This window comes from Peromyscus eremicus, chromosome 10 (assembly GCF_949786415.1).
Source record: "Peromyscus eremicus chromosome 10, PerEre_H2_v1, whole genome shotgun sequence".
Classification (NCBI taxonomy): domain Eukaryota; kingdom Metazoa; phylum Chordata; class Mammalia; order Rodentia; family Cricetidae; genus Peromyscus; species Peromyscus eremicus.
The window spans coordinates 78,961,423-78,986,552 of record NC_081426.1 but is presented as its reverse complement, the minus strand read 5'-3'; the positions used below and the strand labels follow the sequence as shown (position 1 = coordinate 78,986,552).

The 25,130-nt window shown below is 37.8% G+C and overlaps 1 protein-coding gene across 3 annotated transcripts; it reads right to left on the bottom strand.

Annotated features, from left to right (window-relative positions):
- Positions 1 to 877: 877 nt before the first annotated feature.
- Prr27 (proline rich 27) lies at positions 878 to 21,710 on the bottom strand. 3 transcript variants are annotated; one of them, XM_059274621.1, is made up of 9 exons: positions 21,524 to 21,710; positions 19,220 to 19,386; positions 13,670 to 13,741; positions 10,476 to 10,537; positions 9,177 to 9,200; positions 5,879 to 5,902; positions 3,553 to 4,482; positions 2,359 to 2,394; positions 878 to 969 (listed from the first exon to the last, which is right to left on the bottom strand). In XM_059274621.1, the coding sequence occupies exons 4-8, from the start codon at positions 10,524 to 10,526 to the stop codon at positions 2,383 to 2,385; spliced, it is 1,041 nt and encodes a 346-aa protein (XP_059130604.1). In that variant the 5' UTR covers positions 10,527 to 10,537; positions 13,670 to 13,741; positions 19,220 to 19,386; positions 21,524 to 21,710; the 3' UTR covers positions 878 to 969; positions 2,359 to 2,382. The 3 variants fall into 3 exon arrangements, with proteins under 3 accessions (XP_059130604.1, XP_059130603.1, XP_059130605.1); XM_059274620.1 differs by lacking the exon at positions 19,220 to 19,386; XM_059274622.1 differs by lacking the exons at positions 13,670 to 13,741; positions 19,220 to 19,386.
- Between the last annotated feature and the right edge of the window lie 3,420 nt (positions 21,711 to 25,130).

The window sequence follows — 25,130 nt, the reverse complement described above, 5'->3', positions numbered from 1 at the left end:
GAGTTAGACTGAAGTGGGGAGATTTTAATTAGTAAGTTAAGACATGCTGAGATTTGCTGTTTATTTATTTATAACCTAGGATTTCTCAGCTTCCCCTTTATTCCACTGGGTTCATTTAACTGCCTATCAAAGAACCAAAGGTGGGTAGAAGCCAAAAAAATGACAGCCCAAGGCAAAGCCTGGAAGAAACGTCCAGGGCTGTCTGAGTACATATTGCCAACCCACTGATCTTAATTTAGTAAAATTAATTTCGAACTTCTGATCTTCATGTCATGAGAAAATAGGTTTCTTTTGTTTCAAACTGTGCATTTTGTGGTAATTTGTTGCAACAGTCAAAAGAAACTACTCAAATCCACAGCACATTAGTTTACTTTGCCTTTCCTTCCAGTAACATTCAAAGTCCATAACTTCTTGGTATGCTTTTCCATCTTGCTGCAAATATTTTGTAGCTATTTAATTGTTGGCAAGTCGTTGTCTTTAAAATAGAACAATATTTATTTGTATGATTATTATCAGGGCTGAATATTTGTAAGGAACATGGCATAACTTTTGAGACTCAGAAGGGCCTTGTAAGTTGGTATTAAATGTGTTATTCAGAAAAGTGGCTGACATTTTGAAGCAAAGGGATTGGGGATGGGTGGGAGGGTCAGTGTTGTCAAAATGGTTTCTATGAGAAAGTATTTAGACACAAAAGACAAAATTGTCTTGTATGCTAGAGACCGTTTGAAAAAAGGTACTGTACTGCATATTTAAATTTTTAAAAATTTCTTTAGCCATACCTATGAAGTCTATATTTTATAATTTTAACTGAAAAGAAAGCATTCCATCAGTTTTGTTTTGTTATAAGGTCTAAAGAAATCCAGCACAAACCAATCACTATGGAGAGACTGATAGTTTTAATAAAACATAGTAAACTATTGGTTGAGAAAAGAAAGAACATTTAGATTTCTTTGATTTGTTCATCGGTATCTGTAAAAAAATTAAAATAACATCAGTTTTGTTTAACAAATTGTCACATTTCTTACACATAAAGCAAAATTATTTTTTTACAAGTTGTTTTGATAAACTATGCAGAATAGTCATTTAAAAATCTATGTCATAACACATGTTTAAAAGAAATAATGGTTTTTCTCCTGCTTTCTTACAGATACAGCATCCTTACAATTCTATATTTTTATAGGAATTAAAATAAACATACTTATTAGAGTTTAATTAAAATGCTATGTCACAGTTTATTTGAATGTATATATAGGTATCAAAAATTATGGGCTTGAGTGGCTTTTGATTTAGATCAACACTGTCTCTTGATATTGAATAATTTAAAGAAGAATTCTTTCTCCATTTTAACAGACTTTCCAGAAAGGTAGCATTTTCCCCCTTTATTTCTCATTGAGTATCTTACATGTAATAAATTTGAGACACATGCCTGTGATAATGTGAAATTGTTAAATGTATCTAATATTTTGATATTATTCACTAACAGGTCTCTCATCTTAAATATGAGCAAATAAACAGTGTCAAATAATTTAGCAGTGGTTAAGGTCCAAGTAAAAACTGAAAAAGGTTGAATGTCATTGGAAATGGCTATTGTTAAGGGGTAGGTATCACTAATATTACTAATTGTTATCACATTTGATTTTCAATATAACTTGAGGCACTGATATCACTTCAGTTGTTAGAATTTTGATTTGACTGACAGTCTCACCATTCCTTGTCCAGTGAACATTTATAATCATAATCTTGTAGTAGTTTTGGGGTAGGACAGAGGACCAAGGGATTATAAATAGTTTAATCATTTTATTTATTTTGCTGATTTTTGATTAAATAAGGAGTGGGGAGATGCTCAACTGAGCATTTTGGCCAGGGCTTTTATTCTTAGGACAGTGATTGAGGTGAGATAGAGGAGTAGAAACTGGGTAAGAATGGAAGCTGATAGATAACATACAAAACGGCCCACAGTCCTTAACGGGCAACACTTCTCTATAGTTTAGTCTCCTTCCCATTTATTGAAGCTTGTTCCTACATTGATGTCTATTATACAGGATAGCCAGGTCATAATCAATTTGGATCAGTTTAAAGAAGAACTTCCTATTCTCAAAACAGCCTGAAAATTTTACACAGGACATACATTCACCACATCTTAACTTCTGGGGCACAGATAATCATCAACCACACTCCACTTTTTCACTTTCAAGTAGTTAAAAAAAAATTGGAGACATATATATATATATATCTTCATATATATATAAAATTACATATATTTTATATATATATAAAATCTCCAAAGATAGTTTCAGCAGAGGAGATGTAGTATAGTTAATCTACAACATCCACATCTCATTATTATGCATGACTTACAGAAACTCTCTTCTCCAGAAAATCTCACTTCTCTACCTAAAAAGAAAAAGGATATTTTTATTTATTATTAAAATAATACTTCATTTGGTAGCACTAGGGCTTTCTTTCCTAAATAAGTGAGCAATTCTAAAATGCATTATAAAAGGTCTAGAGAAATCTCTTTCCAGACATGATGAGTTACAGAAAGTGGATTCCCTCTCTTGTCTGAAACAAAATATGTGCTTAAAATTATGCAAAAAGGACTAGGTATGGTGGTGTACACCTTTAGGCTTAGCACTCAGGAGGTAGAGGCAGGTAGATCACTGTAAGTTCTAGGCTAGCCTTGGTTACATAATGAGACCCTGTCTGAAAACCAAAATAATTATGAGGAAGAAGAGTTTTTTCATGATTTGAACTTCATGTTGTGAAGAATAGTTAGTAAGACACAGGAAGCAGAAAAAGTGGACCAGTAATTGGTTTAGCATTTTTTACCTGCACAGAGTTCCAGGGATTACACGTTATAGGTTAAATGTTAAGTATTTGTGTGTGTGTGTGTGTGTGTGTGTGTGTGTGTGTGTGTGTATGTAATATGTGGGGAAAAACACACATTAATTCTTCCTATAACACGACAAAGTCAATTTGTCCAGCTAATCAGTTTAAAATTTTTATATGTGTGTTTGTCTGCAATATATATGTATATATGTATATATATATACATATATATGTATGCATGTCACACACACACACACACACACACACACACACACACACTGCACATGTGTGCCTCGGGCATGTGGAGGCCAGAAGAGGGTGCTGGATCCCTTGTAACTAGAGTTACAGATGGATATGAGCCTCCATGTGGGTGCTGGGAACTGAACCTGCAAGAAAAAGTGCTCTTAACCACTGTGCTAGCTCTCTAGCCCCGATTCATTATTTTTATCTAACAGAAAGTTTACCAAAGACGTGAAATATGAGAAGGTGCGAGAAGGAACAAGAGGCATGGGGGTTCTGGTGGATATGTTCAAATATTCAAATCCTGAAAATTCTTTTCATGGGTATAAGCAAATGCCCTATACACTTTCGACACCTGCCATTTACTTATCGACTGTCTACTAAAACAGCATCTCCTGAAGCTGGTGTGTTTTCATGTACAGAAGATGGATGTCTTCCCTTCTGCAAATCCCACACACTGCAGTGGTGAAGAGGGTAACCTACCTGGTAAAACAGAAAAGGCTGCGGCTCTTGGCTACCAGGTTTGGCCTCAACAGGCTCAGGTGCCTCCACTTTGGCTTCGGTAGGTTCAGCTGGAATAAGCTTTCCCACAACAGACTGGCCCGCAATAGCAATAGGTTCAGTTGCAGGAGCTTGGGCGGCAGCAGCCTCAGCTGCAGGAGGCTTGGCTTCGGCAGCCTGGCCTGCAGCCGGCTCAACTGGTATAGGCGGGGCTACAGCAGGCTCACCTGAAGCAGGTTTGTTTTCAGCAGACTGGTCTGCAGGGTTTTCCCCTGGTACAGCCTGGGCTGCAGCCACAGATTGGGGTGGAGCGGGTTCAGGTATCACGGGGTGGGTTGCAGCAGGCTCAGCGGCCCCAGATGGGGCAGGAGCAGGTTCAAGTCCACCAAACTGGGCTGGAGCAGTCTCAGGCGCGCCAGCACCAAATTGGCCTAGAGCAGGCTCCGCTGCAGGAGGTTTGGGTTCAGCAGGTGGTGGTTCAAGTTTGATTGCAGGAGGCAGGCCAGAAATAGTTTTGTCCATAGAGAACTCAGGTACCAGACCCTCGCCTACAGCAGGCGCTGCTGCCGGGGGCGCTGCTGCAGGTTCAGCTGCAACAGATGAAACAGAAATCTTTGGAGGTATGACAAAGGGGTATGCCCTGGGAGGAGGCACTGGAGGAGGAGGAGCAGCTGCTGCAGGATCTGTGGGATAACTAGGGTTTTGGTATATATAGCGAACTTTAGAAGAAGTAGGAATCCAAGGGTACGGAGTTAGCCCTCTTTCAGCTTCAGGATTTCCAGAGAATTTGGTGATGGCATTTCCTTGGTGAACGTCAAGAGGAGGCAAAAGGAAAGGTGGTAAATTATCATTCCATAAGCCGAATGGGATATTGAGAGATGGAGTAAGTGGGTAGCGATTTCCATAGTAATCCTAAATAGAAAGGAAAGTAATTCATTGTAGTTGATTGTTTATACTCATATCTATACTCCTACTTCTGTTATGACTGTGGTCATACATAAGTAATGTTTTTAAAAGAACACCCGTTTAATCTTTCTTAATAGCTAATATGCATCCATAATAACTGAAAGGAAAATAGTTTGAGAAAATCAAATAAACCCAAGCTGCAGGAAACACTTTGCATATAGGCAAAAGAGTATTACATACTGAAGGAGAAACACTTTGTATATAGGCAAATGAGTGTTACCTCCTGCAGAATACACTGCCTAGGCTAGGATGGACGTGGATATGCATGAGTGTATTTTAGAAGATTGGCACAGGATGAGAGGACTGGTTGTTCCAGGCTTCTGTCCACCGTGTTCTTTCTCCATGCCTCCTGCACTCGGCACCCTCCCTGTCTCTAAATTTTCCCACTTGAGTTCTTCACTTCCATATTCCTCTTCCAGGTATAGGACTATTTGTGACCTGTGTCCTGGATTTGTCCTGTTGTATCAAAGCTTCAGTTCCTTCAAGGAATCGTTATCAGAAGAGTAGGCAGGAAATGTGGAGAATGAACTTGGCTTTACCTGTATAATTTTCCCAGTACTATTTTTTTTTGTTTTAAATGAGTATTTTAGTAACATTGGTCATGAATTTTTCATCAAATTTTCAAATTCTCCCTTGTGGTAAGACCTCCATATGTGCCTCTGACTGTTCTAGATTTGTCTATCCCATTCTGGAAGACTGGCAGGAAGCTCAGGTCATAAATTATGTAAGAATTCACAGAAAATACTCATGCATACATAATATTTTGTATCATATCATAAATCCTTTCATCATCAGACTACCCCTGGTTTACAAATCAGGATCTTAGAATTTTGGTATGCTCTATAGCTAAAGCTTGATTATAATTCAAAGAATTTTGACAAACTGCACTTAATGGTTTCATGCCCTGTGTTGTCTTATTTAGATTTGTTCCAAGGTGGTTTCCGAACAATGAACTTCCTGTGGATACAGATTCAGTTTTCACGTTTTGGAAAGTCCTGCCTTCCTTCTCAACTATACCTTCTATAATGTCAAACTTTATAAGATTATGTTTCATTTTAACCCACTCAACCTAATCAGCAAGCATAATGATGGGCAGGATGTCAGGGAGGATAAAAAGGTTTATGATGTATAAGCCTGGGTATGGTACATAGGCATACGTAAGTGGACCATGAGATGAAAAGAAGTGAACATGTTTCCAAATGAATCCCCTAGTCCTTCAAGGAAAAACATAATAAAACTGAATTATTTAGTATTATTTGATGGAAAATGATAACTTAAAGAAAAAGTAGTATAAGCAACATATTAGTATATTTAATTATAGATAGATGTGAATACACTTTACCTCTTCACTGGGTGAGGGTGATTTCTGAAATAAAGAAAAGATTCATTTTAAACTTGATGTCACTGAAAGAATAACACTTCAAATCCCTGCTTACAATTGGAGAGGTTGTGAGCAGTGAAGTTCTTGGAATTTTCTTTTTTAAGAGCCATAGATGGTTGCCTTATTTTTAGTTTTCCTATAACTATGTACCATCTTATTATTATTATTTTTCTTTTGAGATAGTATCTTGCTGTTTGGCCTTGGGGCTGTTACTTGATATATAACCCATGCTGATCTCAAAGTTATGGCAATCCTTCTGGGTTGGTCTCTTGAGATCATGGGCATGTACCACAATACCTGATTTTCAGTAAACATTCTGTAAATGTGGTATGATGCCTGACAATGTTAGTGAAGGAAGAACGTGAGAATCAATGAGACAATGGCAGGGGGGAGGAGGGCATCCACTACTACTATTCTACTAAATGGACATAACAATAAAATAACTTTTAATGACATACTGCTATACCCATAGATCAGTGCACTGCTCAATCATCACCAGAGAAGCTTCTTTTTGCAGTAGATGGCAATTAACACAGAGACCCACAACTGGACTACATGTAGACAGTGAGAGACCTCGGAGCACTTAGCCTTAAAAGAAATGTCTTTATCAGACCCCTGGATTCAGGTTCAGGAATCTTTAAAGAAGAGGAGGCAGCAAGATTGTAAGAGCCAGTGGTGGTGAAAGGCTCCAAGGACAGTGTCTTCCAGACACAGAACTGATCCACATATGAACTCACAGAGATGGTGACAGCATTCACAAGACCTTCACAAATTCAACCTAGACACAACCCCAACACAGGGAAGAGGAAGTGGGTACATACTCCTAACCAAGAAGCTATTTGCAATTGATATCTGCTGCTAGAGGGAAAATTGGCTTTCTCCGATGGAGTGATGCACTCCAGGGCAGACCTCATGCTCCAGAGTAGTATATCAACACCAATCAGACACCTTTTTTTTTGTGTGTGTGTGTATTCTTTTCCTTTGTTATTGCTTAGTATTTTTTCTTCTTCTTGGTTTTGTCTTGTTTTGTTTTCCTGTATTTTTTTTTGGGGGGGGGACTTTTTTTTTGAGAGAGAAAGAGTACGAAGTTGGGTGGGTAGGGAGGTGGGAGAATCTGGGAGGACTTGGGAGAGGAGAAAAACTATGATCAAAATATATTGTATGAAAAAAATTTAAAAGTAACAAAAATGTTATGTAAATAAATAATATTTAAAGAATGACGTGATATACAGGGCTGAGGAGATGTTCAATCTGTAAAGAGGGTGTTGTACAAATATGAAGACCTGCCTTTTATCTCCAGCATTCATACTAAAGCCAGATGTAAGATTTAGAGAAAGAGGGATAAATATGGTTCAAACACATCGTATGAAACTTGAAACTCTCAAAGAACTAATAAAAAATAAAGAATATTATGTACGTGGAATTATTTTCTTTGAAAAGCCAGACACAGAAGTATGCACCTATCATCTCAATTTGGAGGGTGCGCAAGATAGGACATGAAGATAGGAGAATGTCTACAGCTTTTTGGCCAGTCAGCCTTGCCCAATCGCTGAATGAGTAAGAGAAGGGACCTTGACTTGAAATATAAGGTAAAGAACAACTAAGATACCAACTTCGACTTCTGTTCTCCACACATGTGTGCACCTGCACCATCATACACATGCACAGCCTCCTGTGAATACATGACTGCACACTCAGAACACTATGGATATCCAAGCATTTCTCTGTTCACTAGTTCCAATGTTTCCATACTGCCGCTTAAATTTTTTATTCACAACCTATTTAGAAACTTTTGAGTACCAGAGCCAAAACTTCTTATTCATTTTTATATCTAGTTCCTTGTTTACAACAGGTAGCCACATTATATCTTCATTTGTGCTTATTACAAAATCTTAGATATAAAATGAGGCTTTCAGCGTAACTTTTCAGTCAATAAACATGTCTGGGATGTTTCTGGGATGAAGTAGTCTAAGCTTTTTCTTGAATAGTAGCATTTCTTTCTTATGTATACACACACACAGTGTTTGCTTTGTGGTACACCGGTTGTAGGCATTGGGATCCTAGCTATTACAAAATGCAGCCAGGTTTTTTAAATGCCTGGAATAATAAACCTGCAGCCAGCCAAACTTTCCAATTAAAATGTAATGTTGCTTTCCAATTTTAGATTGATTTTCTAGAATTTCTAATCTTAAATTCTTTCAATAGGTCATTTTTCCATATTCCCTAAGGTATGAGATATGCACAAGAAATAATATCCCAGGACAGGAACAGGGGCAAAGTAAATTATTTTTATTATAGGGTAAGGCACTGCCAAATCTGATGATCATTAACTTAAAAATTAAAAATAACTTTTCAATTTTGAAAAGTTTTAAAGATTTTCAACTGATTTACAGTAAGTTTAATTGTTTTTATTCAAACGCATTTACATCACAGGCCATTTCTTTTGGTCTGTCTTTACTACACTTTCCTATCCATGCAAAACACACTTATGGATAAGATCATTTGTAACTTTCTGATTACATGTTTATCATCAGAATTTGAGGCAAATATTATAAATAACTGAAGAAAATAAAATATCAGTAAGTATTTTTGTTTCCTATATGGACTAGTTCATGGCTAGTTGCTACACAGAGATCATCTAACTCCTTGGGGTATGCATGCATATTGTTTCTAGTTTCTAATATCTAGAAGAAAAATTCAATCAGGCATGATGGTAGATGTCTATAATCCCAACACTTGGGAGGGGGAAGCTAGAGAATCAAAATTAAACATCATGGCCAGAGACACAGAGAGTTTGAGGCCACCCAAGGCTACATGAGACCTTTTCTCAACCTCTCCTCTTTAAAAGAAAAACAACCCATATACAACAAAATATATAATTGAATATAAAGTTGCTCAGCATCTCATGCTTTCTTACCTAATATTTCATGTCACCATTGTCTAATCAGTTATATTACTTAAGTACAAATCAATATCGTAGAGGCATGACATTAAATCAGGACATAATAAACTTGTACTACATCATGAAAGGAGCATTTCATGCTTCTGGTCATCAGAAATGAAGGCTTGCTGGTATGTATGTTTATCACAAGTATACTTATATTCCATAAATTTTTGTCATCTAATATGAAGAAATTAATAAAACAAATATTTTAATAGCAACCAAAGTCAATTGCATTGCCAAGAAAAAAAAGAATCTTTAAATAAAATATACTTTAATGATAAAACATGTATTTTTATAGAAATTGAAAGGTTTTACCTTATAAATGAAGGGATAACGCCTCTAAAACAAAGAAAAATATTTTAATGTAGTTATTTATTTTTTGAGAACACCCGCCTTCCAACTTTCCTGTTAGTGATGAATTTTTTTCTTAATAGGAGTCTCTGGTCTAAATTGAGTAGCCATCATAATCATTATGATGTTTTGGACAGGACGTTTTATTTTGGCTGAGTAGAATTTAGTTTGCAACATTGTGTATGCAGGAAAATCTTTGCCATATGCAAGGTCATTTGGCTGTTACCCATCAATGTTGTTTTTACTTTTCTCTTTCACCACCCTGGTGTTGCTGCGTGAGTGTGTGTGTGTGTGTGTGTGTGTGTGTGTGTGTGTGTGTGTGTTAGGTCTTTTTGTAGATCTGTACATTGTTTTCTAATGAAGCTTCATTATGTCTTATGAATTCACCACAGGTAAGGAACCCTAAAGAATAAAATCTAGTGTAGGAAAATCAACATACACTGTTTTAAGAATTAGAAATTAACTTAGGTGCATTTAAGGGACAGAATAATATTTTGAAATTTAGCCAAGACTCTAATAATAATTAGAAGTGGCAAGTTGTCTGACTTTCTACTCCATCTTAGAAATTTTGCTAAGCACTTTCGGTAATTATCTTCTTTAATATTCAAAGCAATTACTTGGAGTCGTTGTTCCTGCTTTCCCAAGGAGAAAATTTCACACACTCATTTGCTAGTATTAAAACTGCTGTTGGTCTAGGTATTATGAGGCTACACCTTTAGTCCCAATATCCAGAAGGCAAAGGCAGAAAAAACTCAGAGTTTGAGGCCAGCTTGGTCTCCATAAGGAGTTCCAGGCAAGCCAGGACTACCTAGTGGGATTCTGAATGAAAAAAATCAATTAATCTAGAGCCTCATCAATTCACATCACACTCATGTCTATTTACTTCTGCCCCACTGAGTGTCTTTTGATTCACTATTTTATATCCCATAGCTGTCTCAGCAATGGGAGCTCACTGCAGGAGAAACCCTGCTAAGATTATCTATCCAGGATTCTAGTTCCCTATAAGGCTTTCCCCTTCCAGCTTCCTGCTTCTGAATTCACCTCTTCTCCAAGCTGTTGACCTGCTCCATGTTTTAGAACCCATTGTTTTTGCTTTTGAAAATGTCCTTTCTAGATTTTGACAAAGCCAAATTTATGCCCACAGCACGTTTCTCTGATGACGTGCATGAGCGCTGTACTGACTTGGCCTTCAGAATGACTTCCCACTAACGCTTAGTTGATGTGTTTACCCACTGTTCGGATCTGGAGAGTCCAGTTACTTACCCTCTTTGCAAAAGCGACGCACATGACGCAGGCCCAAAGAAGCAACTTCATTTTGATTGACCCTGCGGACATGAATAGTAGAATTTGCTTCTCAGAAAGGATACACTATGTTTTAAATTGCCTCTTTCAGAGAGAAACGGATGCCACGCGGGTTTACTAGTCTGACAAGAAGGTCACTGAACAGAAAGGCTGTCCTGCTGTTTCACTGCTGCCAGCATGGCTAAATAGGCCTGACACTAAAGTCCAGTAATTAATCAATTTCTAACTATATTTTCTTTATATGGAAGAAAATTCACTTTGTTATTCAAGGACATCTTTTGCAATTAATGTGTTTTGGCGGACATATCAGGAAATAGAACTGTTTTAAGTAGTCACACTGTGGGGTGCCTTATTAAGAGTTTGCATCTACGGACTCAACAGGAGACTAGTAATCACCTACCTGGAAAAATTTCTCACTTTTAATTTTTTTTTTACCATTGGTATATTAGATCTCTAATTACCTCAACTTTTATGTCACCTAAGAATAAAGGAGTGGGGCTGGAGAAATGGCTTAGTGGTTAAGAGCATTGTTTGTTCTTCCAGAGGTCCTGAGTTCAATTCCCAGCAACCACATGGTGGCTCACAACCATCTGTAATGGGATCAGATTCCTTATTCTGGTGTATATATAAAATACACAAATAAATAAATCTTAAAAAAGAATAAAGGGCCGGGCGGTGGTGGCGCACGCCTTTAATCCCAGCACTCGGGAGGCAGAGCCAGGCGGATCTCTGTGAGTTCGAGGCCTGCCTGGGCTACCAAGTGAGTTCCAGGAAAGGCACAAAGCTACACAGAGAAACCCTGTCTCGAAAAACCAAAAAAAAAAAAAAAAAAAAAAAAAAGAATAAAGGGGTGCTTTTATATATTTTTTTGGGGGCACAAGTCCCCAGTTGCTTTATTGTTAAGGTTTTAAGGTTTACTGCTCTTTCCTTCAACACATAAAACATCCCCATTCTTATAAAAATATCTCCATACAAAGACTATTTCAGCGTCGTTCTGAGTTCCCATATGTGAAAAATAGAAGTATCCAACCTGATGTGTCTTATCAAATAATAACATTACACTGGGTGATGGTGGCACACACATTTAATCCCAGCACTTGGGAGGCAAAGACAGGCAGATCTCTGTGAATTTGAGGCCAGCCTGGTCTACAGAGTGAGTTCCAGGGCAAGCTCCAAAGCTACAGAGAAACCATATCTTGAAGAACAAAAACAAAAATAAAGAAAGTGAAATAATAATATTAAATCCTTAATCTATTTGAAATGACCATTTAAATGATCAATAAATCTAAGGTGTGTTAAAAACCGTTTATAGTTATATATTAAATTTTTATAATTGTTTCCACAATTTTTATTTATTTTCTGTAACCTATAATTTTGGTGGTATAGGCACTAATTTTATGCTATGTATAGTCTCATAATAGGAGGGAATTCCAAGTTTGTTAGATGAGACTATGTACAGTTACCGCTGAATTTTTAAGAATTGTAGTTTGTGTGTTTACAGGAAAAGGCCTGGAAGAAAATACACTGTGTCCATGTCTCACTTTTTCCAACTCTTGCTCAACTATTTAAATGTTCAAGATGTTTTGGGCCACATGTTGCATGATTTTTGTTGTGATCCTTGGGTGGCACACCAGGTTTTTATTAAGACTTTAAAAATAATAGTAGATATAATGCTATCGAAAAATTACAATGTGTGGTAAACATTTATGTCATTCTGTTTACGTATGAGTAGCATTAGAGAATTCTGGGAAAAATCCTCAGAGACATTTCTTGAGTTATTGGTTTAATTATCTTAATGTCTTAGAAACTATATATATATATATTTGTTTTGCTATTGTTCTTTACTGGAAATTTCAGAATTTACTGTACCCACATTCAGAGCTCAACAGGGTGGGTGGGACCTCATTTTGAGATGGTTCCTGCATTTATGTTTTTTTTTTTTAATTAACTTTTTTTTTAAAGATGTATTTATTTATTATGTATACAGTGTTCTGTCTGCATGTGCCCCTGCAGGCCAGAAGAGGGCACCAGATCTCATTACAAGTGGTTGTGAGCCACTATGTGGTTGCTGGGAATTGAACTCAGGACCTCTGGAAGAGCAGTCGGTGCTCTTAACCACTGAGCCATCTCTCCAGCCCGCATTTCTGTTTTTAACCTTAGATTTTCCTACTCTATTTTCATCCCTTCTCAGAATAATCATGCCTACCTTTGTTAGCCACTACAATCTCTTTAGAAGTGATCACATTTGTAATCAAACAGAAAAAGTGATTTTAGGTAGTTAAGTGGATCTTCCTAAAATTACAAAATTATGTCAAAATTTTCTTGAGATGCTTCTTAACATGTAAATTTTTACCTTGCAGTATAGTATAACTAGTATATAATTAGCATGACTTAGTGATTGGCTATATACATGGTGATCATTCTAAAATCACTGCTTTTATCTCTGATTGAATTTCTCAAATAAGATTTTATTGGCAGTTGCCAGATTTTCACAAGCCTATTTTGAATGCTGTTTTTTTGGCAACCTATAATTCTGAGTCTACATAGTGATCCTAAGCTAGAAATATAGCTAGCACAGTATCTCAATAAGAGAAAATTTAAATGAAGCTCAAATGAATGAACAATTCTAGTAAAGACCTAATGATCACTTATTCTTCATAAAAGATATGCAGAAATATTTATTTCTGTCTGAATAACTAATTAACAATAGGTAATTAACAATATAGAATTAAAATGGTAGAATCCTTAGAAACCCCCTGAGAACTGAAGTAATCTAAGATTTGTTAAAATTTAAAAATCTTCTAGAAATGTCTTGTCATAAGGTCTTTCAACCTCAATACATAAGACTTCTGATTTAGTCCTTTAGAATATTCTAAAAGTAAGGAAATCTGTGCTGTTTAAGTCGTATAGATTTGGATCTTATTTTCCTGTTTATTTTTCTAACAGATTGTTAAACAGAGATTTTGCTTGATCCTATTGTTCCGTTTATGGAGTTTATGCCAATGTCTAACTATGACCTGGCCCCAGAGTGTCCAGAACAAGGCAAGAATGTGAAAACACCATGTGTTTATAGTTGTCCTATTAAGTTGATGTGTTCCAGATCAACTGAGAATCTTAAATAAAATCAAGAACATTTTAGGATGGGAAAAAGGTACCTTGTTTTCAGGGCTGAACCAATAGTTAGAGATTCTGGTCCTGATCTGGACTAAATGTCTCACTCCCTTTTCCTGTAGGGATAATTATAAGATGTATTTTAGTTATTATTATTATTTTTATCATTATCATTGAAACAAATTAGTATCAAATCTGAGAAGAAAAAAATCAGTCTAGCTGTGAATAACTTTCCCCATTTCAGGGAACTAGAAGACTTGAGATGTTATTTACATGGGATGTTATTATATAGCATGACAATCAAAGTCACATTTATGAACTCTCTGAAGCTTGATTACTAAACAGACTTTGGAAATATTCACTGGACTATATTTTGATACCAGTTAGAAAGGACCGTGAAGGAATTTCATGCTTTATTTCCATCTTCTGTTAAGCATTTAATATTATGAATTAATAAACATTCTTCAATTTCATTTTCCCTTTCTGTTTTAGGGATATAAATGAATTGCATAGAGTTCACAGTTGGGTGAGATGTACATGTCTTCTCTCCCTAACAACCTGAAGGACACCTTCCAGTATAACATGAGTCTTAAAAGGTCTTATTAATATATTTAAAAAAAAACCCGGAGTCAGATAAAGGGGTGAAAGTGGAAAGATCAGAGAAACAGAATAAGCCACAGCCAATGTCACCTCGCCAACTCCTCAGCTGATCCTGCTTCCAGGAATCCTTAGACCGAAAGCCTCTGGGTCCTCACCCCTGAGGGTCTCAGTTGAACTGCTGCAGCCACTAGCTTACCTCTATGAAATCCTCACTCAAAAGAGAGAGTTCCTGTTTCCTCATGTCTTATATACCTTTCTGCTTCCTGCCATATTACTTCCTGAGATTAAAGGTGTGTGTCCTTCCCAAGCAAAGAGATCTCAGGTGCTGGGATTAAAGGTGTGTGCCACCATGCCTGGCTCTGTTCCCAGTGTGGCCTTGAACTCACCGAAATCCAGAGGATCTATCCCTGCCTTCCAAGTGATAGGATTAAGGGTGTGTGCCACCACTGTCTGGCCTCTATGTCTAATCTAGTGGCTTGCTCTGTCCTCTGATCCCCAGATAAGTTTCTTTGGGGTGCACAATACATCATCACACTCCAGTACTTCAAAGCCATCTAGCAGGGAGGAAACTTCCTAGTTAGGACCAGCTTGATTTCTCCACGCCTGCTGTCAAAAGTGCATGGTGTCTTCAGCAACAGGGTCTTACTATCTAGTTCTGATAGATATCCAAGAGCAGCCGTCGTCAGTATTGTTTAGAAGGTCTCTGGGACATCACTGAGCAAAAACTAGAGAGAAGGTACTCTACAACTCTCATTGGGCTTTTTATTTGGCAAACTATGGCTTCTGGGAGGAGCATTATCCCTTGTGGAGAACTCCATTTAAACTATTTTATATGAATATAAAAAGTTTATAAAAGAATAGATTTCCATATAGCTTTTCAAAAAATCTTAATCTTAATTATCCATCCTTTACTCCCTCCTATATCTTATTCTTCCACCCTTCTCCACTTAAACCTCTCTCTGTATTCTCCTTTTCTGCTTCACCTCTTCTGTGTTCTGCTATATCCTCCAATAAGTTATCTCTTTCCCCTACACACACATAATGCTTTTCTATTGCCCTGGATTCTACAGACACTCCAAGTTAAACACACAAATCTAATAATGACCCTTGTGGCAAGATATGTGGATTCCTGCAATTCTGGCAGGAATGTTATAGGGCAACCAGCCATTTTCTAATTGGATTGAGGGCCTGCTTCTTAGGAAGAAATGAATGCCTAGTACTGCCAGTCTGGTCAAGAACCTATGGCTAGGGAGCTCAGAGATTCTGAGGGTTAATCTGCTACTATTTTTTTTTAATATATTTTTATTTTATAATTAACTTGATTTCACATATCAGCCAGGGATTCCCCTGTCCTCCCTCCTCCCACCCTCCAGCCCTCCCCCCAATCCACCCCCACTCCCATCTCCTCCAAGGCAAGGTCTCTCCTGGGGAGTCAGCCCAGCCTGGTAGACTCAGCCCAGGCAGGTCCAGTCTCCTCCTCCTTACACCAAGGTTGTTGTTAAGAGAACATAGTACCAAGCTGCTTTCTAAATTTGTATCTCTGTACCTACAGATTAGTGCAACTCTCAGTTCTCAGAAGAGAATTGTCTTTGTGAGTGGAAGGTGATTAATGCAGAAGCTCACAACTGGTCAAAGTGCATAAAGTAAGTGTCTGTGGAATGCTCACAGCAAATGTGACATCTATATAACCTGCTTCCCCAAGGCTCCAGGACTACTTTGAAAGAGAGAGCAGCAATATCATCAGAGCCAAAGATTAGGGAAGACCAGGGTATGGTGATATTTTGTTTGTGCTCTAATGAATAAGGCTTGCCTGGAGATCAGAGGGCAGAGCTAGCCACTAGTTAACTATAGAAGCCAGGCAGTGGTGGCACACACTTTTAATCCCAGCACTTGGAAGAAGGAAGCAGGAAGATCAGGAGTTCAAGGCCACCCTGGGTTACAGGAGATTGATCTAATCTAAAAGAGTAACAGAGCAGAGCCAGGTGGTGGAGGCTCTCAGCTTTAATTCCATCACTTGGGATGTCTTTGAACCCAGTACTTGAAAGACACATGCTTTTAATCCCAGCAGGAGGGAGGTGGAGACAGGAAGTTATATGGTGAGGTGGAGAGAGGAACATAAGGTGGGAGGAGACAGGAGCTCACTCAGTGAGGTAAAAGGTGGCTGTGACTTGCTCCTTTGTCTCTCTGATCTTTCAGCATTTACTCTGATATCTAGTCCAGGTTTTTATTATTAAGACCAATTAGAATTTGTGCTGCACCAGAGTAAAAGAGATCTTCTGGACATGACAAGACCAGGGCACTTATGAACTCATAGTCGCTGTGGTTGCCTTGGCAAGACCCTTAGAAGATCAAATCAATCATCATTCCAATATTGCAAGGTGCCGAGGTTGGGGTGGGGGCTCACAAGCTCCAAGAATGGCAGGGCAGCATGGAGTGGGAGGATCATAAGCTCCCATTCCTGAGAGATATTGACATCTACAACTTACGGCCTCTGGGAGAGGAGCCGGTTTTATTTTTATAAGTGTTATGGTCCCTGTTAGATAGACCACAGTCCAGTAGATGGCTCCACACCATGGGTGTATGGGCAATACAAATAGGAATCTGTGGGATCCACTATAAACCACAGTGTCCAATTTGTTGAGAGGTGTTAGTGTTTGGGTTGCATCTGGGAGAAGTTAGGGAAAGTAATGGAGGGTGGATATGATGAAAATAAATTGTATGCATGTATGAAATTCTCACAGACTTAAAATGCAGAAAATCAAGAAAAATGTCTGATGATTATAAAAATGCTACAATCAGTTAACATAGATTTTGCAACTCTCAAATCCAGCACTTATCATAACTTGAATGGCTTGAAGATTCTGATGGGAAGGGCAGAAAAGATGGACATTCACAGAGGAAATTTTGGCAAAGAGATAAGAACTATTTGAAAGGACATAATGTACATGCCAGGAAGCAGAGATTCAGTAATGGAAAAATGGAATGTTTTTAAATAGTTGGTACAAAACATCCCAGGAAAACATCAGAGAACTTGAAGATATTACTCAGAGAAATGACCAATATGAAACCCAACCTGAACAGTGAATGTCTTAACAAATTTGTTGTCGTAATCACAGGAGAATCAAAGAGGATACAAGAAAGAGTAGTTAAAGAAATAATGGCCATGAGTCTTCCAAAATTAATGACAAACTCTCCAAGTAGGGATGCACAGTATAGAGAACAGCAAACACAGAGAGAGAGAGAGAGAGAGAGAGAGAGAGAGAGAGAGAGAGAGAGAGAGAGAGAGAGAGAGAGAGGGAGGGAGGGGGGGAGGGAGGGAGGGGGAGGGAGGGAGGGAGGGAGGGAGGGAGAGAGAGAGAGAGAGAGAGAGGAGAAAAACAGAAAACAAAAATATATAATCACAGAAAGCTTGTTAGATTCATGTAAACAAGAAGAGAAGAGAAATGAAACCCCAGAAAGAACCAGAGAAGAATATTGCTAAAATGTGGTTACATCCTTAAAGAGTGAAGCATTAGAGCTGAGACCTGGAGCTTTTAGGTTACATCCACAGGCCCACTCCTCTCTGCAATACTCTCTGGGACATAGACTTAGAAGCTGTCTGTGTGACTTAACAGTTAGATAGCTTTCTCCTCCATGCTTCTTGTAATGTGTCTATGCCAAACTATGCATCTATGCCAAACACTGCCAAACACTGATAGGAAGCTTCCTGTTCCTCTAAATGGTTATAAAAATTCACATTGTTCCTTTGTCCTGGTTATTGCTTTGAGACTCCCCAGGAGGATTTGCTGGGTTGATTGCTCTGAAGGCTGATGTCTGAAGAGACTCCTCTGGCTTCACCTCAATCCCTCTATGGAGGCTACTATTTTTTGGTCTCTCTCCATTCCTCCCTCCCTTGTCTTACTCTTAATGAAGCCTCTCCATCACTTTCCTTCCCTATCCTGTTTAGTTCTCCAAATGGATTGTCTTTGTCTAATGCTCCCCCTCTGACCTGGAGGCTCACAGTCTTGAGATCCTTTCATTCTAAGAAACCTTATTAAAGGGACTCATGTCAGCTTCCTCCTCAGATAGCCACTGCTGTTCACATTGCAGTACACCAAGAAGAAATGTTTTATAAAACAAATGTCACAGAGGAAATTGCAAAGTATTCAGATAGCGACAGAAATTGAGCAGCACTCTCAACCCTGTTGGGGCAGGTGAATTCATCGCTATTTCCATCAAACAGGTTAAAACAGGGATGTACCTCAAGGTAGACCACATTTGTGGCCGTAAAACCATTCTAATCACATTTAAAATAATAATAAAACTATATTGCAATTTAATAGAATTAGACTAGTCACCATTTACAAAAAAAAGTATCTTAAAAGTCATCATATATTTTGGAAGTAAACATCACATTTTTCTTTTTTTAGGTCAGTAAGCAACTACATTTCTGAATGGATTTTTTGATAGTTATTTCTCTCTATATAGTATTCTGATTATTATATATTATACATATATATCGTATATGTAATGCTGTATCTATATCTATATATATTTCTGATTGGTCCCCTCTCTTAACTCCTTTACATCCAGTCCACATCCTTTTATCCCTACCAGCCCTTTTCTAAGATTCATGACTTTTGGTTTCTTTTTGTGACCCATAATTGAATCCTTAATTAATAACTAGGGTCATCTGTGTGAATATTTGCTATCTAATGAAGCCTTATGGGGTCATTAGTGGAGTGTGTATGCAGCTAAAATGAGTTCCATACTACCAGAATGTATCAGTAGGCAATAGTTCAGCTACAAGGGGTAGGGCATCCTGATTTCTTTCTTCTTCAGCCACAAGGAACAGGGCATCCTGATTTTTTTCTTCTTCAGCCACAAGGAGTAGGGCATCCTGATTTCTTTATTCCTCTATCCTTGCCTGGCTGCTGACAGGTCCATTCTTATGCAGACCCAGTGCATGTACCCACAGCTGTTGTAAGCTTCAGATTTGAACGGTTGTATCTTACCCAGATCTTATTTTACAGCCCTTCTCCTTCTTTTCTGACTCTTGCATTCTTTATGGCTCTTCTTCTGCAATGTCCCCTGAGCTTTACAGAGGGTAGCTGTTTATGACTGAATAGTCATGTGTCACCCATTCTCTGCATCTTGTTCAGCCATAAATCTTTGCATATACCTTTGTTCACAGGAAAGAGGGATTTCTTTGATTAAGGTCTACAGTGGCAATTGTTTTATGACCATAAACATATATTTAGAAGGCAGTTGGACACCATGTCAATTTAAATAAACAACAGAATAAAGCCCTACTCTCATGCCTGGTAGAGCCTATGATCTCCCTATAATGGATTTTTAACTAGCATTCAATACTGAGCACACATTCTCTCTCGAGGGGTGAGTTTCTCCTCATTAGTAGTGCCATGTAGCACAGTGGGCACACTGAGTACACAGGCCATCGATAGTCTTTCTTCCCAGCAGCTGGAACAGAATTTTCTGGAACCATGAGAACTTCCCTGGAGGGAAGAAGCTTTCAGTTCATTCTAGCTTACGTCCTCCATCTTGTGCTTCTGAGGTGTGTGGTATCAGCAACAATAGGTCTTAACACCTAGTTCTGGGGTAATCAAATGGAATGGCAAAAACCTACAGTGTTTAGGGGTGTCCCCTACCAACATCATGTTTTAAATAATTTTCAGTTTAAAAAGGCTGACTGATGGTAAGTAGGATTTTTTTTTTTTTTTTTTTGTCTTAACTCTGAAGATAACCTTTGGTTAGTAATTCTCCTCCCTTATTTCAGGGAGTTCATGCCATGTATGTTTTAATTCTGTTAGATTTATTTTATCTTAGATTTCCATGTCATCTTGGTTTATTGACTTTTTTCTGCTTGCAATTAGTAATAATCACTGCTAATGATTTAACTTTCTATTTTGACTATTACTTACTCATAGACCTACTACTATACATGAAAATTCCATCACCCTAGGACTTCCCTCAAGCGGCTCCTGAGTACTCATATCCTTTCCTTTCCCATAACATTTAGCAACCACTCAATGATTTTTTTCAATTTCTGAAATATTTCATATTTCAATTTCATATTTCAAATGTTCAGAAAAGTTATCATTAAATGTATTTTTATGAATGTGAAACACATGGCTGGGTTTTTGTAATGTGCTTTATGTTTTAATATTTTCTAAACCTCCAGTGGTGTCAACAAATGAAAAAAAAACAAGTGGATAACAATCATATCAATCCAATTATGTCACTGAGATCATCTTGAATCTGACTCTTTGAAAACCCTCAAAGCTTACTTACAATGGCAAAAGGAGACATGATTGGTTGCTTTGTTACAGTTTGGCCTGTTATAACAAAATACTGGTTCCAAAATATATGAAATAAGTTCAGTGCTAGACAATGTCTTGAGTAATAGAGACTTGAGAAAATTGATGCTTATTCCTTAATTTTTATATTACAGTTATAAAATTTTCTGTGAAAGCAGCAAATATAGGATGATACTCAGGAGATAATTATGTCATATTGGAGAGCTGGCAGCACATTTGAGGTAGACTTAGAGAATTGGAAACTACTTTTTAATCAGTGAATCATCAGTATAAATTTAAATGATTAAGTGAATTAGATTATATAGAAAATGTGTAAAGTTAGAAAATATGCAGCTGAGATGAAAGCCCTAGAAAATATCAATCTTTGTATAGATAATGGGAACCCACAAAAAATACCTTGGAGAAATAGTCAACGAAAATGTAAGAATGATTAGAAATCATGTCATGACAAGAATCAAGTGGAGTGGTGCTCTTGCAAGAAACATTTCATTTCTGATATAAATTTATCATCATTGAGCTACAACATCAGTAGTTATATTACAAATAAAATATTTTTAATAATAGTAAGATTAGTTAAGAGACTATGTAAGATACCTTAAAAAGTAATGCCTGGCCAACTTTAAGTAATAAAATCATTATTACTTCTGATAAAACATTCATTCAAGAGGATAGAAAACTGAGGAAATAAAAAACATGAAAAGAGTTATTAGCTTTGAAGATCACATATCTGTAGAAACTTGAGGGGAGAGTTAAAGTTATTTTCAGATTTAAATCATGTTATCAGCATGTTACACCAAGATTAAAATAAAGTTATCAATGTGAGCTGTGTTTTTATTCCATGGATTCAATATTGCCATATAGAAAGTGAAATATCTTTGAAACTTAAGGTAATTCTAGGAAGACTGCTAACTTTAATTCTGTCAAGTAAAGAATCTGATGAGATATCCTTAGCGACCATCAAAGTTTAGAAAATAAACTTACTTTGAGACTCGGATGCTTAGAGGAAACAGAAGCAAACATTCATTTCAGGGTCTTAAGTGGCCAGATATTGGCCAGTGTAGAAAGGCAGAAGAATTGTATCAGCTATGAGGATAATATTTTAAATTATCAAGGATGAAGTCTGGGAGAAGTGAGGCCACCAGAGAATGTAGCAGACAGAATGTCACATCATCAGATTGCTAAGGCATGGAAGGTTCTAAGAGGACAAAGAGGAGTTCTTGTAGCTTCTAACTGTCTACCTTTTCAAAATACATATCAGAGTCACCCTTTTCAGGAAAACTGTTGAGTCTTTAGACTGTACAGGAAAGGAGCTAAGGCCAAGGGTACATGATAGACTGAACTACGCTACTGGAGTAAAGGACAGGGGTAGTTTATAGAGTCAAAAATACAGGCTTCATCCATTGTCTTGGCATCGAAGACATCCTGCAGTGCTACCTACAAAACCTATCTAATGCTTCCTTTGTAACTGAATATGTAAAACAGATTTCTAAACTGAAGTGAATACCACCTTTCTTTTCTGCTACTTTATCTGCTTCTCAATCCTTTCCTCATCCCTCTGGAAGTACTGATCTACTCAGTTGCCCCCTGCAGCTCACACAGCCATTGGCTGCATGTGCTTGTCATTCTGCTGTTTGAGAACACCACAAATGGAGGGACTATGTTCTAGCTGAAGTGACCAAGGTAACACCAGTTTGTCCTGACTCTATTTCATGATTTCTTAGGCAGTTCTCAGCCCTCTATACCAACAGTCACGTCTGCCTTTGCAACACACTTGAGATTTTCGAGACAATGACCATGGTCCAGATGTGTTAACCAAAACAATTAAGTTTAAGAAAGTTTAAGTGAAATACAATTATCATGTAATGTCTGAAATAACTACTTTGTTCTGCCAAAAATAAATGTTGCAAGGTTACTCTCCTCTGACCTTCATTTAACATTTATGTTATTGTGTTTTGTCCTTTAAAAATGCTATGTCCCTGGGCTTTAGCTCCAAGAGACCCTGAGGTATCAGCCCTCTTTTTATCACTAGTCAAAGAGAAGGGACTTATAAACTCTTAACTGGCTTAGTCAACATAATGGTCTGTATCTTTCTCATGTAGATTATTTCACTAGCAGGATTCTGTTCTTAGTGTCTGATTCCTTTCTTGTGACTATGGAATTGGAGAGAACATGAAGGACTTTGGTGAAGCTTTGGGATTAATGCTGTGGCAAACTGTAAGCAGAAATAGGCAGAGACAGGGTGAAATAATGGTTTAATAGAACCATGAACCTACATGTCTTTGAGTTATGATTCAGTTGCTGAAGAACTTCATCTTACAGTTACTAGCCTTCTGGTTCAATATAAGTAATACAAATTACAATCTCACACAGAAAAGTGCACTTAAAATTTTATGTTTTGAAAAGCAACACAGGAACAGTAGTGAAAAGACATTTAATCGTCATCAACCCTGCTGAGATAAAACCCAGATATAGACCTAACTTATTCAACGTAAACAAGAATAGAAACCATTCAGGAGCTGCTTTGCAGCCTTCTTGTGGCTCAGCATTTCTGTGTCATTTACATATCTGTCCCCATATACTGGAACTAAGAAGTAATTATAATAGGAAAGAAAGTGGAGATGTGGATTTTCCACTCAAACCTGTTAAAAAAACACACACACACAATGATGAATTTATAGTCCAGAAGATAATGTTTATTTGTATATAGGATACAGATATACTCATCCATCCTGGTTTAGCATGATTTTAGTATTTCTAACTGATATTAGCATTTGCCTGCATCCCAGATGATGCCTAGTACAGTCAGAGTTTATTTTATTTATTTTTTTATTTTATTTATTTATTTTTTTCTGGAGCTGAGGACCGAACCCAGGGCCTTGCACTTGCTAGGCAAGCACTCTACCACTGAGCTAAATCCCCAACCCCAGTCAGATTTTAAGAATTATTTGCATTTATGCTTGATGGGGAGTACAAAGAGACTTTCATATAACTTTTAACAAATTAGTGATTGAGAGTTAATATTTATAAAGTGAGGCATCAATTTGATTTTGAGAATTATCACAGAATTCTTGTTGGCTGAGTATTGATTGGGGCAGAATTGATATTCTGAGAGCCAGTTCTGCAGAGCTTTGACAAGATGCAAGGAAGTCATTATAGTCCTTATGTTCACCTTAACTTGAGTGTGGGGAGTGGAACTGGAGGGGTGGGGAAGGACTGGAGCAGGAGGATTGATTTGAGTTTGAGTCTGGCTTGGGGTACCTAGTAAATTCCAAGACAGCTTTGTCTCTTTCTCAAAAACAAAACAAAACATCCCCCAAAATTTGCCATCAACAAAAAACTCAGTTTTCCCTAAAAGTTTCTTTTGGCCATTAGGATTTCATTAGTGTTCAGGAGTGAAAGTTTGCTAAAATGATTATATGGAAAGTGTACCATGGAGTCTTGGATGTTCTTTTCTTCTTCAGCCATCACAGTTTTCTGTTCAGAATAAAAACAGTTGTTTGAAATGCAAAAGAAAATTTTCTGGAACGATATTTAGTTAATTGAATAGAAAATACTTAACCTCAGTTGAGAACCTCAGTTGATTCCATGGTGGGTAAAATCTGCTTCACTGGGATAATCTACTGACAATTTTGTCTGTTAGGTCATATCCCTACTCCCAAATGTCACATTTTACAGAATTTATGGCTTTAAATATTATCAGACCGTGTTCTCTGAGCAAAATAGTTAACTAAAAATATGTATTACATCCAATTCAAACTCTTGATTTATCTTCCTTGTTCTCATCATTCTGAGGTTTCAAGCAGTGTAGGAAGGTAGAGGAAGAGGGAGGTTACAGGGGAGGGTGTGAAACACGTGACTTTCTTGGGGTGTCTGGCAGAGCCCTCGTGCCTTTGCTTGGAAGATCACTGTTTTATTGGGAGCCTCCAGTTCTAGGCTGGCAATGTTCAGATGAAGCATACTTTCCAGGCACTGAGGAGGAAGACTCCAGGCTGTGCCCGAGGCCACAGGCTCACATCCAGCTGCACCTCTCCCAGAACCCCCCCACCCCCAATTCTGCTCACTCAATTGGCTCATTCTGCAGCAGCAGGTATTTCTTGTATTTACACCGTCTTGGGCTCAGTCCAGAAAACAGTATTATAGAGACAGGAGAGAAGGCCCTATGTTAACTGCAGTCAAGGGCATTGAAAATCCTGGCCTGGCTTTGGTACATTTTAAGTGCATAGCTCCATGGAACCAAAAATCCAACTCTACACTGTTTGAGAGCATGGGGAGGATGGATGGCCTATGCCAGAAATCCTCTTCTGTGTTCTGTGTATGTTTCTCTCTCTCTCTCTCTCTCTCTCTCTCTCTCTCTCTCTCTCTCTCTCTCTCTATCTCTCTCTCTCTCTCTCTCTTTGTTTTTTCAAGACAGGGTTTCTCTGTGTAGCTTTGCGTCTTTCCTGGAACTCACTTTGGAGACCAGGCTGGCCTCGAACTCACAGAGATCCGCCTGCCTCTGCCTCCCGAGTGCTGGGATTAAAGGCGTGCGCCACCACCGCCCGGCTGTGTTTATTTCTTAACAAGAGTTTTATTTCTTTCTACTGGATAC